At 38.6% G+C, this 14,294-nt stretch overlaps 1 protein-coding gene across 3 annotated transcripts in view; it reads left to right on the top strand.

Moving 5' to 3' along the window:
* The window catches only part of ANOS1 (anosmin 1), a 143,172-nt gene that overhangs the window by 15,920 nt on the left and 112,958 nt on the right, over positions 1–14,294 (top strand). For 2 of the 3 annotated variants that reach the window (XM_062603838.1, XM_062603836.1), the window contains exon 2: positions 9,648–9,695. The exons of the other annotated variant lie outside the window; for it this stretch is intronic. In XM_062603838.1, the coding sequence (XP_062459822.1) occupies positions 9,648–9,695 (48 nt within the window). The remainder of the gene's footprint in view (positions 1–9,647; positions 9,696–14,294) is intronic. 3 annotated transcript variants of the gene reach the window in all.

Here is a 14,294-nt window from a genome sequence, read left to right as displayed (position 1 = left end):
CAGATGTATTCCTGTGATGCACACAACTTCCTAGTCTGGAAGTTGTGGAGTGTTTGTAGTTGATTCTGGAATGATCAGCTGTTAGGCAGTGTAGATGAGCACAGTCTGTGGTAAGTTGGAAGTCACCCAGCTAACCGATAATCTTATAATTATACATAATAATAATATGGACTGTAATTTTCAGTTAGAAAGTCAAGTCAGCATTAAAAGCAGCATGCATGTGTTTCTGAAACCTGGATTATAATTGTCTTTTTTTCAAATATGTTAAAGTAGGTCATGTACATCTACATTTATATTATATTTTGGATAAGTAAACATCATGTTTTTAGAATAGGGAGTGTTCTTTTTGGTGTTAATTTCCCAGTGGGCTACATTTATGTCACATCTTTGAGCCAGCAAATACTTTTATTGTCTCATTCTTTCATATAGCAAATCTCCTTTATGACCTGACAAAAAAGGCACATTAGCATTTTAGAAGGGTGGGGGCTTTGAAATAGAGCCTACAAACAAATAGTTGACAAGCTATCTTTTGCTTCCCACATTAATGCTGTTAGATTAGTTTCTGTTCACTTCAACTGGATTGTTTAACCTCTATAAATGTGTGCAGAATTTGGCCCAAAGTATATGCCTTAGTGTTGAGATTCCATATTTAACATCTTCAAGTTAGTGTCAGTGTATTTAATTTCTTCTGCTGCTTAGTGAAGTGGAGTTTATTTCATCTGGATTCTTTTACAGATTAATATAAACATCCGCTAGTTAGAATAAGACCTCCTGTGAGATCAATTTTAGAAGTGGTAAGAGTGAAGTATGTGAAACCACAAGAAGGCAGTCATAACTCACAAGTGTGGTGGAGACAAAAGGGTTCCTGTGGCTCATCTGTTTTTACAGCTTGTGTTTATCTACTAGTTTTTCTGTGCATTTAAGACACTGCTATAAACAAAAAAGTGTTCCATACTTGAGATAGAAATTTAATCCAAGCAATGCGTAGTCTGTATCTTCAAAACTACTGACCTCTTGCTTTTTCATTGGTAATGACTTTTGATGACAACTAGAGAATGAATACTGTTATGTCTCATGGTTTAAGTGATGGTTGCTGATTTTACTTAATACCTTTTGTAGTTATTCTGATCTGACATTTTTTCTGTTTTCATTTTGGTGCATGTAAAGTTGTCGATTTACATATTTCAGTGTAAACTATAATGAAGAATTCTGTATAGAAATGAAGGTTGAAGATGCTGTTACATGAATTGTTTAGGAAACATCAATGAAAGATTTAGGTCAGTAGACTTCTACTTGTGTCCATTTGTTTACAGGAGGAGCCATCATCATTGTGATAGGAGTAGCACATTACAGGTGATGGCAGCATTAGTGTAAATACAAAAGAAAACCTGACTAAGACTTTTAGAAATTATTTATGATATCTATATTTTCTGGTGTTGAATCTGGATGTTTAAAATTAGACTGCAGTGTCAGTCAAGCTGGTACCCATGATAATTTAATTTTGGTTTATATCTACAAGCTGCATTTATGTCACCAGAATGAATTATCAGGCTGATCGGTTTTATAACTGTTTCCTACATTCAGTCACCTCTTTAACTTAATCTGTTTGGATTAACCAGTAACCAACATTTGCTTTTCTATAGTTTAAACATCTGTGGTATAGAAATGGCTTCTGCTGTGGCTAATTGCAGTAACAGAACAACTTCATGTGTATGTTCCAAATGTATTCTTGCTTTTGGCTTCCTGTTCAGAATGTACATTAAGCTTAATGCTGTATTTCTACACAAGTTTTTATAAAACCCACTCATCACAAAGTTATTGAAGTGTCTGATGGTAATACATTTAAGCAACATGACTAATACCCACTAAGTACTGTTTTTTTTTTTTTTTGTCATGTTAGAATCCTATGCAGTGCTTTTATTTTTTTTCCCCTTTTGGTAGGTTTTATATGTTGTGTTGTTTTGTCTGGCTTGGGTAATCTTTGTTTGGTTTTGTTGTTGAAATTTCCCTCTGTGCTTTTGTTAACTAGAGCAAAGCCTAAGGATATTTCTTATAAATCATAAATAAATGAATATGTTGTTATAGACCCCAAAGCACAGTCTTCTACCTTCAGGCTCAGTGAGGGCTGGCTGCTCCCAAGGGATGGGGAGCTGGGGACTGAGGGTTACCCCATCTCAGGCTGTGGTGTCTGCAGGGGGAGCAGCCCCAAAGGGCCTGTGCAGGATGGTCAGAACTGGGCACTGGTAACAGGGTCAACACCAGCCCCAGGCTTGGCAAGTGGTGAGTCATGGTCAGCCAGGAGCAACTGTGGGATGAGTGGGTTCATGGTGAACTGATTGAAGAACTGGCTGAAGGGCTGCATCTGGCTGGTCCCTGGTTAACAATGATGTTCCTCAGGACTCAATTCTAGAGCCAGTTCTGTTCAATATATTTATGAATTATCTGGATGCGGGAATTGAATGCGCCATTAGCAAGTTTGAAGATGGTACCAAGCTGGGATGTGCTGTTGATTCTCTTGAGGGACAGGAGGCCTTGCAGAGGGGCCTGGATAGACTGGAGCAGTGGGCAATGATTAATGGGTTAAAATTTAACAAGTTGACATGCTGGATTCTGCATCCGGGATGGTATAAAGATGGGCACAGATATGAACTGGGAGATGAGTGGCTGAAGAGCAGCCCTGCAGAAATAGATCTGGAGGTGCTGATAGGCAGCAGGTTCAGTAGCAGTCAGGAGTGTGTGTTCTGGAAGCCAAGACAGAAAATTGTGCCCTGGAGTGTATTAAACGTGGCATAGCCAGCTGCTCAAAAGAAGTGATCATCCCCCTGTGTTCTGCATTGGTGTGGTCTTGGATACTGTATGGAGTTCTGGGCCGCACTGTTTAAGAAGATTGTGAAGGTCCTTGAATGCATCCACAGAAGGGAAACAAAGTTGCTGTAAAGGTTGGAAGGAATGTCCTGTGAGGGGTGGTTGAGGGCTTTGGGCTTGTCCTTTGGGCTGAGGACTTGGCTGGAGAAGAGAGATGGCTTGAGGGGTGACCTCATTGCTCCCTACAGCTCCTGAGGAGGAGAAGTAGAGAGGGAGGTCCTGAACTCTTCTCCCTCGGGTCCAGTGATAGGACATGGCAGGAATGATTCAAAGCTGCTTTAGGGCAAGTTTATACTGGACATGAGGAAGCATTTCTTTACCAAGATGGTGGTACAGGAAAGGTGGAACAAGCTTCCTAGAGAGGTAAACAATGCCTCAAGCCTGTCAGTGTTTTAAGAGGTATTTGGACAATGCCCTTAATAACATGCTTTGACTTTTGGCCTGAATTGGTCAGGCTGTTGGACTAGATTTCATTGTAGGTCCTTTCCCACTGAAATAGTCTAGTCTACTCTGTTCTGTCCTACTTCAAAAGGAGACAGGGCTGCGGGTGTGGCCTCAGCTCAGATCACACCCTTGGCTTGAGTGCCGTCAGTCAGTGACAGAGGGGCAGACTCTGGAGCAGAGGCCCCTGTGTCCACGCCAGTGGCTGGAGTGAGTAAATGTCTGGGTGCCGGCGGGCCTGTGTTCTGTGGCCAGAAGGACTGGCGTGAATGAAAGCAAGTGCCAACCCCTGGCATGGGACTGTGGGTCACAGAGGTCTGTGCATCTGTGGTGGCAGTGGCTGGGCTGAGTGTGGGTGAGTGCGTGCGCACTAGTGAAGAGCCAGCCAGGCCAGCTCATGGGTAGATGAGGTGGTCTGGGAGCTGGGTATGAGCGTGTGTCTCCAGGGGTGAGAGGACAGTAGGTTGTCTACTTCCTAGTAGTAATTAGGGTTGTCATATGGTTTAACATTCCTTAGAGGTGGTGGAAGTGTAGGTAACCAAGGTTTGATCATTTTCTATTGTGAAATATCCCAATCAAATGTTTACAATAGAAACTGCTGCTATACATGTTTTGCTAAGTATCAGAAATGGTCTTGCTCAATAACACTCGATTTATGAATTGTTGCTGCTTGCTTTATTCAATTTCACTCCTTCTTAGACCCATTACAAGGCAACAGAAATCCCTCAGCAAGGAATTAATTATTTCCTTAAGACATAATCTACAATGAAATAAGAAACTTTATATAAGGAATAAAATGTACACATTTAAGCTGTTTTCTATATCCTTCCTGTCTTTCCTGAATGGAAGCCAAGGAACCAGAATATTTCTGGGGTTGTGTTGTATTTTATGGGTAGTTTAATGTCATACTGATCCTCTTCTATCTGTGGCTTCTCCATTGGATGGTCTTCAAACTTCCGGTACATTGCACAAGCACATAGATGTGAAGATGCTAAAAATAGGTTTGTATAAATTGTCCTTGAAGGATCAGTCTTGTTCCCAGAGGTGGGCCTCATCATTGGGCTTTAAGACCTTGCTTGTTCACAGTCTATAACTTCATGTATCTTACATTACTGCCATAGATAAATCCCTACATCAGTTTGTGTCTTAGTGAGCATGCAGTCAGGAAATGTATGTCAGGCACAGTATAAATTGCATTTTACTATTATGTATAATTTCAGGCTGTTGAGATTTTTGAAAGGTTAAGGAAAGCGTTAGGAACCTGTCTCTTTAAATTCATCATTGCAGCAGCTATTGATTTGTCTACTCCAATGATCTGTTTCATGTTGATGGGCACTGTTGTTTGAGGGGCTTATTTCTAGTCTTTTTTTGGTCATTTTCAAAGAATCAGTGAAGTCGTTGGGAGAGGCCAGTTCTGAGAGATAGCAGATTCACTCAAATGTGAATTGAAGATTGGGAAGGGGAGGAAAACTTCTATGACGATTTACTTGCTTGTGAAAGGGTTGTTTTTTTTGTTTTTGTTTTTTTTTTTCCTGTTTTTTTTTTGTTTTGTTTTGTTTTTTTTTCCCCACTCCCTAGGGCACACTGTAGATAGATGAAGATTGATTCTTCATTGCCTCTCTATATGCATTTTTTCCTACAAGAGATGCTGCAAACTTTTCTTTAAGGCATAAGAGGGCGCAGAGCACAGATGTTTCTGTCTTAATTGTTTAGGCCCAAGGATATTTGTGGTTTACCAGAGGAAAGCAAGTGTGTACATACACTTGCTGAAATGAAGCCTAGTAAGACTAGGCTTTTCTGAACTCTTGCCTTATACATACCAAACAGTCCTGGTTTTTGAAGGTCTCATTCTGTTTATCTGCGGTTTGCTTTCTGGCAGGCTGAAATTATCTGGGGCTCAGGTGGTGGCCTGAGTTCCTGTTGTCTTCATCTACTATATGATGTTGGAGAATCTTTCAGTGTCACCTGCCCGACATCTTTCATGTGACATGTCAGTGCAGGTAAGGTACAATATTTGGAGTTGAGCACAGTCTCTTCTCCTCTTCAGTATACAGATTAAGATACTTTGAGGTTGTCCTGGTAAAAGGTTTACAAATGGGCAGAAACAGGGGCATGTAACTCTTTGTTGTGGCCATTTCTACTCGGCAGAGTCAAGGTATCACTGAAGACCATGTCAAAACTCTAATTGGTATAAGTCAGGTCAGGACTGGATTTGAAGAAAAACAGATATGAGGGAACTGAGGATGTTATAGGAGAGCAAATAAAATACAAATTTCTGATAATCTGAAATTAGAGTTTCAGCCAGGTAAACTAGATTAAAAGCAAAAAAAAACCCCACAGCTGAACACTTTTGTAACTTAAATTAACCATTTCCTAAGATGCAGAATGGAGGAGAGCATTCATTTAGTGTTCCTGCTTTGTTGTTCAAAGGAAGCCTGTAGAATTTGCTCTTTCACCTTGTACAGTGAAGGATCACTTACATCATTAGTTTGTATAAAGTAGTTCCTAAACAATACTTTTAAATGTTTTTTTAAACTTAATTTCAAGTGGCTGTAGTTTTCAGTAGAAAAATGAAAGCAGTTGTAGACACTGAAATTATGAGGTAGGGGAGCCACACATGCGCATATTTATGGCGTTATTGTCCCAAGTAACACATGTAATGCAAAAGCAGGAGTGCTTTTTCTATTTCAGTGGAAAGCAGGGGCATAACTGAAAGTGTTGAGCTGCTACTAATCTGTTATTGCAATTAGCTACCTCTGTCACATTTTATATGAAGAAGAAAGGGGGGATAAATTGAAAGTAGCACATAAAATATTGTTTTAACGTTACTGCTGACTAGATCTGTAAATGGAAATAATAAATCCTTATACAGCATTGAGTGTAATACTAAAGTATTCCCACTAGCATATGTTATTTTCAGCTGTTCTAAACTTTTATTTCTTCTATTTGTATATCTCTCTTTTTGAAGAGGTTAGACCTGACATGGTGCTCATGGTTAGCTCTTTTTGTGTTAGCAAATCAGTTTTGGCTAGATTCTACAGTCACAGTGGATATAATGGTTTTATAAAAATCAAATAATGATTACATTGTAATCTGCTGGGAGGGTAAGACAAAATAAATTTCCATAAAATATTGAAATTAAATTGTATGAACTATTTTTTTTTAATTGCTTCAAGATATGCTTATAAGTGGAAGGGAGTTGATGTGTCTTTACATTTATCGTCCCCAGAGCTCCTTAGGTAATACAGTAATAGAAATGTTTATCATTAAAGCTCATGTGAAAAAAATGGCATATATAAAAGTTTCTGAAGTTCAGATTGAAAGTTTAGGTGAAAGCCTAAGTATTATTTGCATTAGTTTTGGACTTAAGGTACAAGAGTAGCGTTCAAGTTCAGTGCTTTTGTTTGAGTTCTTGAGTTTCCCTGAGTGTCTGATCCAAATTTGCATTACTGACTTCTCTTTGCATCGTATCAGATTCAGAAGATGTGTAATGCTCAGAATGAAGAAGGTAGTGACGTATCTTGTGTTGCTGAAACACACAAGTTTGTAGACCAATTACTTTAAAAATAATTCAGTTTACCAAACTGAAACTTGGGAGGTTATCTCTGAACATGAAATAACACTTTTTAACTGTGAGGGTGACTGAGCACTGATACAGTTTTCCCTGAGACATTGTAGAATTTCCATCCTTGAAGATATTCAAAAGCTTTCTGGACATGGTCCTGGGCAACTGGTTCTAGGTGACCCTGCTTGAGGCGGGGGGTTTAACCAGATGGCTTCCAGAGATCCCTTCTAACCTCAATGTTCTGTGAGTGGATGACTTGAAAAATCTTCATTGTCATAGAATCACAGAATCGTTCTGCTCCCTGCTCTGCCAATTCCCTGGGAAGGGACTTCTTTCATGAGATCATGTTGCTTAAAGTCCTTGTGCAACCGGACTTTCAACACTTCAGCAGTGGGGCATCTACCACTTCTCTGGGCAACCTGTTCCAGTGTCTCTCGCTACCCTTACTATAAACAGTTTCTTCCTTATGTTCAATCTGTATCTACCCTCTTTAAGCTGAAAATTATTGCTGCTTGTTCTGTCGCTATGGGCCTTGGAAAAATATCTCTCCCTATCTGTCTTATAAGCCCCCTTTATATACTGAAAGGTTACAGTAAGGTCTCCCAGGAGCCGTTTCTTATGCAGGCTGAAAAAACCCAACTCTCAGCCTTTCTTCAGAGGAGAGGTTCTCTAGCTCTCTTAACAGTTTTTGTGGCCTCCCTCTGGACCCACTCCAACAGGTCCATGATTTTTTTGTACTGGGTACCCCAGAGCTGCATGTAGGAAACCTGAGAACAGAGTAGAAGGGGCCAATCACTTCCTTTGACCTGCTAGCTGCATCTTGGGAGCTTTTGTGAAGGTGTAACTACACACTCATATGAAGACATGCACAAACATGATCTCTTCAAATGTTTGCTAAGAGAGATCCAGCTTCAAAGGATAGATTTCACAATTGTGGTAGGAAGTCACTGTATTAAAACTTATGAGCTTTGTTAAGATCAGAACATAGTGCTGATGTTTCTCAAAACTGATCTAGTTGGCTTGGTTACAGGGCATGCTAATGGATCTATTTCTGCTTCTGACTTGCAGTAGTTGCACGTCCAGAGGATAATTTTTGCATTATCTGTTGATTTTTATGCATAAAAGTTAAGGGTTGTTGTGCTTTAACCCCAGCTTGCAACTAAGCCCCAGCTGGTGGGATGGGGGAGAGAATCAAAAGAGTAAAAGTGAGAAAACTTGTGAGTTGAGATAAACAGTTTAATAGGTAAAGCAAAACCGTGCACATAACCAAAGCAAAACAGAGAAAGTTTTCACTGCTTCCCATCGACTGGCAGGCGTTCAGCCATCTCCAGGAATGGTGGGAGGAGCAGAAAAGGCCTTTACTCTTGAGTAAGCACTGCTTAGTGAAAATTAAAACATCCCTGTGTTATCAACACTGTTTACAGCACAAATCCAGAACATAGTCCCATACTAACTACTATGAAAAAAAATGAACCCTATCCCAGTCAAAACCAGCATGTGTAAATAATGGAATAATCGATACATCTCCCCTTATTAAAACAAAACAAGTAAACAAGAAAGTAAACAAGAAAAAGTGTAGTCCTACTAGTCCTTCAAATTTGGCATACCTCAATTGTTCTTTGGAGATTGATTTCCAAATCTATAGTCAATGTCAAAGGAGAAGGTGTAGTGCAATCACATTAATTCATCCCTGTGGAAATACCTTCAGTAATTCATATGAAAAGATGTCCTATTACTCCTATATAGAGTCATCATTGTAGTCAAATTTTAAACAACAAATTTAGCAGAGTTTTCATCTGTTCTGTTTCCAGAGTATGAGCTTATAAATTATGGAAGAAATACGTACATATTTCCTAAGTACATGAACATGCACTCTGTATTGCAGAGTTTGTACTCCATTTGCCATATTCAGACCACAGAGTCACTCAAATCTTCCTGATGTTGTTTTGATCTTCCACTATACAGAAAGTGAATCTATATTTTTGTCTCATCTCTTAACCCCAGAAACATGTTTCTTTTCCCAGAGCTGTGTTTTTGTTTTTGTTGTGTTTTTTTTTTTTTTTCCACCAGGAAATGTTGTTTCCAAAATATACCCTTCAGAAGATCCTCTAGTAGAATAGCAGGTTGCTGTTTGTCCCTGTGCCAGTTTCGTATTTATCATTCTTTTCTCATCATGTTCTCTTTTCCTTTAGCTTAAATTATTATTTTGTATGTGGTACTGTAGTGGTTGTTTTACTGCAGTCAAGATAAATGAAAGCTGTAGTGTACCCATCTGGGAAATTAACTTTGTTATCAAAAATGTAAAATAAAACTGGCACAGTTGACTTTTGGTAAGCTCATACTGCATTTAATTAAATTTCCCATTTACGTCAATGCTGTTTTTTATCTTTCCTTTATAATTTAAATATTGTGCAATATTGAAATGTGACTAATGGGCTTTCCATTCAGGAATTGCTACCAATCCATATCAGTTTCTTAAATACAAGTGTTACCTTTTGTTTGCTTCCTAACAATTCTAGATAGTGAGTGTTTACAAACATGGAGTAAAAGGTGACTTCAGTCAGTTTGCCACCAGCCTTGCCTGATGACATGCTTTCCTAAATTATCTGGTCACCTTACACTACCCTTAACATAAGGGAGGGATGATTGGTACCAGTGTTGTGACATCATTCTCAAAGCAAAACTGGATGGTATATCCTGTTTAATCCTGTTAGTGTGATCATGTGTAGAAATCTTCAAAAACATTAATATTAACATAATCTTCTTTGTCTTTCAGAACAATGGGTCACTTGCTTGGTGCCAGAATCATAAACAGTGTTCAAAGGTACGTCCTTTTCCCCCGTCCCCCTCTCATTTAAGTTATCTAGCTGCTTTCAATCTCTTGTCCATAAATTAAGCGCTTTTCATCTCAGAAGCACTTGTTTATATTTTTATTTGGAAACCTCAACCTATAATAAAATATCCCAAATTAAAACCAAATGATTTACTCTTTCAGGACAGAGGAGTCATGTTTGAGGATATATATGAAGCATAGTTAAACCAACATAATTCTGTCGTTATCAGCAGACTTTGTCCTGGCTAAAATATGGTGTATCATTTATATTCTTTCAGTATTTTTGGTCCTAAGACAGTGAAACTGTCAAATCACTTAAAAGTCTTCCTTCAGCAGCACAGAGGTGTATCAACTTCTAACATTTTGTTTTGGTATTTGTTTTTTAACCTGACAGATTTTCTTTGAAAATATTCTTGATACAAATCCTAGTGGCACTACTGGTGCCCTGCGCTGTCTTAGCACTTTAAGCCTGGAGGCCTAGAGGGTAGGTGAGCTGTCAACTGATTCTGTTGTGCAAGAGTCTTTTTATGATGCCTGAATAGAAACAACAAGGGAACCTTGGTAGATCAAAGTTGAATGACACACTGGTGCTGGCTGTTCATAAATGTCATGGAAGATGTATCCATTGAAAATTTACATGAAAATGCTGAAGGTAGTATTTTTGTCTAATCTCCCTGAAAATGTGTTTTTACAATAATTTAGGCTTTTTAACTTCAATATTTATTCCTTATTCTATGAAGGTTTTATTGCAAATGGGATTAAATCCGAGTAGCATTGTTCTGTATTGTTTCAATAATGTAATCTATAAAAATGCTAATCCTTGATTTTTAACACATAACAATTTATTCTCTACATTTAAAGAGTGAAATTACTGTTTCACTAATCTAGTTTCTATTGAAATAAATGGGATTAGAAATGGACCAGTTTGGTATTGACTGTTATCTCAGGAAAATAAATGTCATTTGATTGCTTTTGTCAGTATTAAAACCAGGGTATAACACGGTCAGTATAAGAAGAGAATGGAACATTTTCTATTAGCTGTACCATGCTGCTGAGGGTTGCAACGGAATCTTATTATTCCTAAAAGCACCCAAACAAACAGAGGTGCAAAGAATGTGTTTTGTCACAACTGAACTGACTTTTAAGGAAAGCATGGGGTTCTTCTGCCACAGTGATCCTGATGTAATTTTCTTTTTTACTTGGTTATGGAGACTACCATGGTATGTCTGAATCTGAAGGTTTTCCAGTGCTTTGTGTCTGCTCAACAAAGAAGGTATCATACAAGACAAGTTGTCCAGCTTTTAAATCAGGGCAGAAGTTATAGGATTGTCTCTCCAAGTCACTTCCAAGTTCATAGAATCCACATATAAGGTATTGTGAATTTAAGGCTTACCTTAGGCTTCTATTAATTTCTTAAAATCCGTGTAAGATTCTATAAAATAATATGATAATACAAAATGCAACAACAGTTTAAATTTTAAATTACTTGACATGTACTTTACAGTTGTTACCTTATGTTTTCATTCCTTCTTAGGAAGGTAATACATTTTCTTTAAAAAAAGCAGCTTTGTCATATTTAGAAAAAGAAAGAAAAATAAGCTTGGTCAAATTGTTAGCAGAGCTGAACATTAGACAGTGTTCTTGTTTCAGGCAAGCTTTGTTTTTCTGTATTTTCAATGCGAAGTCAAGCGATTGCCTTACCTAACTGAAGTTTTCAAAGCAATGTAGGAGATTTGAATTAACCTTTTTAAAATTGCAAATCCTTTCACTGCTTCTCAGGACCTCAGTGGAGGAAGTTTATATATGTATGATTCTGCTAAATATTTCTGATAACATTTTACTAAAGGGTTCTCTCAGAATCTGCTTTTGTGGTTGTGGTGTTTAATGACACAGCTTTTTGAGGTGATTTGAGGTAAAGCGCAGATGACAGTAAACATCCAGCTGCTTTGTTAGTGAGGGGGGCTTTAGAGCATAGAAGCACCTTTTGTTTGCACAAATATTTGCATCTGATATATAGGGGAGAATATTTATTTGGATGTTACATCAATGAATCAGACAGCAGCTGATACAGCAATAAAAAATTACGTAGTTAATTTAGTAACTTTTCTATTTACTCTTTCATAGAACAGTTTATAAGATGGAAAAAGTACAATGTAGTTCATCTTCTTACTTCTAAAAAAAATTCTAATTTTAGAAGCATTTTTTTCATTCCAAGAACAGACAGCCTGTAAAAGTAGAAATCCTGGGTTGGAGGTGGAGTTATGGAGAAGAAAAAAGTCATCATGAAACATCTGATACAGAGCTTTTGCATGTGTTCTCCTCATTGCAAGTTTGATGTCTGTTTTGGCTTCACTTTACCTAGATCTGCATTGACCAAAAGCTGTTCTGAAGTATCTTTCCATTCTTCTCTGAGAGTAAGGTCAGTCTGGCATAAAATTCTGTGGAAATTTTGCGGTCACAATTTTGTACATAGAGGAACTGGGAAAAATATCTTCATATTAGCATACAAAGAAAATTACTGTTTTCCTTATGGAAGCCTGTGGTCTTTAAGAATACTTCTGTAGTTAAAGATAGCTGTTGATAAGGTACTGTTCAAGTTTGGTCAGTGAAATACAGTTAATTCCATCTGTTACACCATTGCCTTTAATACAAGCTTAGACAACAAATGTTAGTTTAAAGATGGATACCTTTGAGAACTTCTAATTTTTCAAAGAGGTACAAATCTAATGAACTAAAAAGCTTTTAGCTCTCACAGGAACAGCTGTAGATTATTACCTACATCCCAAGCAACTATTATTTTTTTTGTTATTTTAATGGGGCAAGTCACAAAAGCATGAATGTGAGCAGCAAAATATACCCCAATTATTTTATATGTAACTTAATAAGATATCTCCAGAGGTCTGTTTTATGAGATAAAACACAAAAGCTCATGAATGCTGGCCCTGTTTTGACACAGTGGGTAATTTCAATATGTTAAACATGCTCTATTATATTTAGGACAACTACTGGATCATTAAATATATTGCCAGTTTTGGTTTGGTACTTGTAGAGAGCAGTAGGGTCTCTCCTGAGCCTGCTTCTCTCGAGACTAAACAACCCCGCTTCTCTCAGCTGCTTCTCAGAGACTAGAACAGAATATTGCAGAAGGAAGGGACCTACAACGATCATCTAGTCCAACAGCCTGACCAAAAATTAAAGCATGTTATTAAAGGCAGTGTCCAAATGCCTTTAAAACATTGACAGGCTTGAGGTATTGATTAACTCTCTAGGAAGCTTGTTCCACTGTTTGTATGCTACCATCTTGGTAAAAAAATACTTCCTTGTGTCTAGTATAAACCTGCCCTGAAGCAGCTTTGAGTCATTCTCATGTGTCCTATCACTGGATCTGAGGGAGAAGAGCTCTTCCTCTCCACTTCCCTTCCTCAGGAAGCTACAGAGAGCAAAGAGGTTTGCCTTCTTGGCTTCCAGGGCGCACACTGCTGACACACTGCTGGCACACTCCTATTGACCTTGCTGTCCACCAGCAGCGCCATTCCTGCAGGACTGCTTTCCAGCCACTCCTCTCCCAGTTTACACTTGTATCCAGCATTACTTTGTCCCAGACACAGAATTCAGTATGTTAATTTGTTAAATTTTATCCCGTTAATCATAGCCCAACACTCTAATCTACCCAGACCCCTCTGCAAGGCCTCTTGTCCCTCAAGAGAATCAGAAGCACATTCCATCTTAGTATCATCATAAACTTGCTAATGGTGCATTCAACTCCTGCATTCAAATGATTCAACAGAACTGGCCCTAGAATTGAGTCCTGAGGAACACTACTGGTTACTGGCCCCGTTCACTACAACCCTCTGAGCTCTGCCCTTCAGCCAGTTCTTCACCAAGTGCACCATGAACCCACTCATCCCGCAGTTGTACAACTTGTCCAGAAGGAAACTGTGGGGGACGGTATCAAAAGCCTTACAAAAATCTGGAAAACTACATCCACCACCTTCCCTTCATTCACTGGGTAGGTGACCTTACCACAGAAGGATATCAAATAAATTAAACATGACTTTCCCTTTGTGAACCAATGTTGACTGTGCAGTGATGCTTGCATTATTCTTTAAATGCCTTTTGATAGTACCTGATAAAATCTTCTCCATGATTTTACCAAGAACAGAGGTTAGACTGACAGGTCTGTAATTCCCTTGGTCTTCCCTCACATCCTTTTTGTAAACTGGAATAACATTGGTTAGCTTCCAGTCAGTGGGGACCTCCCCAGGCTCCCAAGACCTTTGGTAGGTAGTCAAGAGGGGTCTTGCAGCAGCATCCACTAGCTTCTTCAGTACTCTGGGATGAATCCCATTAGGCCCCATGGATTTGTGAACATTCAGCTGGTACAGCTGGTCCCTTACAATTCCAGTGTCCATAAATGGAAATTGTTCCCACAGTTATGGGTCCTCCAACTCAGGAGACCAGGCAGCCCAAGGTCTATTAGTACTATTAAAGACTAAAGCAAAACCTGTGTTGAATGCCTCTGCTTTTTCTTCATTGCTATTAGTGAGATGACCATCTTCAAAAAGTATTGGTTCAATGTTTACTTTAGAC

Source organism: Pezoporus occidentalis, unplaced genomic scaffold (assembly GCF_034315485.1).
Source record: "Pezoporus occidentalis ecotype Australia unplaced genomic scaffold, CSIRO_AGI_Poc_V1 ctg81, whole genome shotgun sequence".
NCBI classification, from domain to species: Eukaryota; Metazoa; Chordata; class Aves; order Psittaciformes; family Psittacidae; genus Pezoporus; species Pezoporus occidentalis.
The sequence above is the reverse complement of the archived record's forward strand: the minus strand, read 5'-3'. Positions and strand labels throughout refer to the sequence as shown.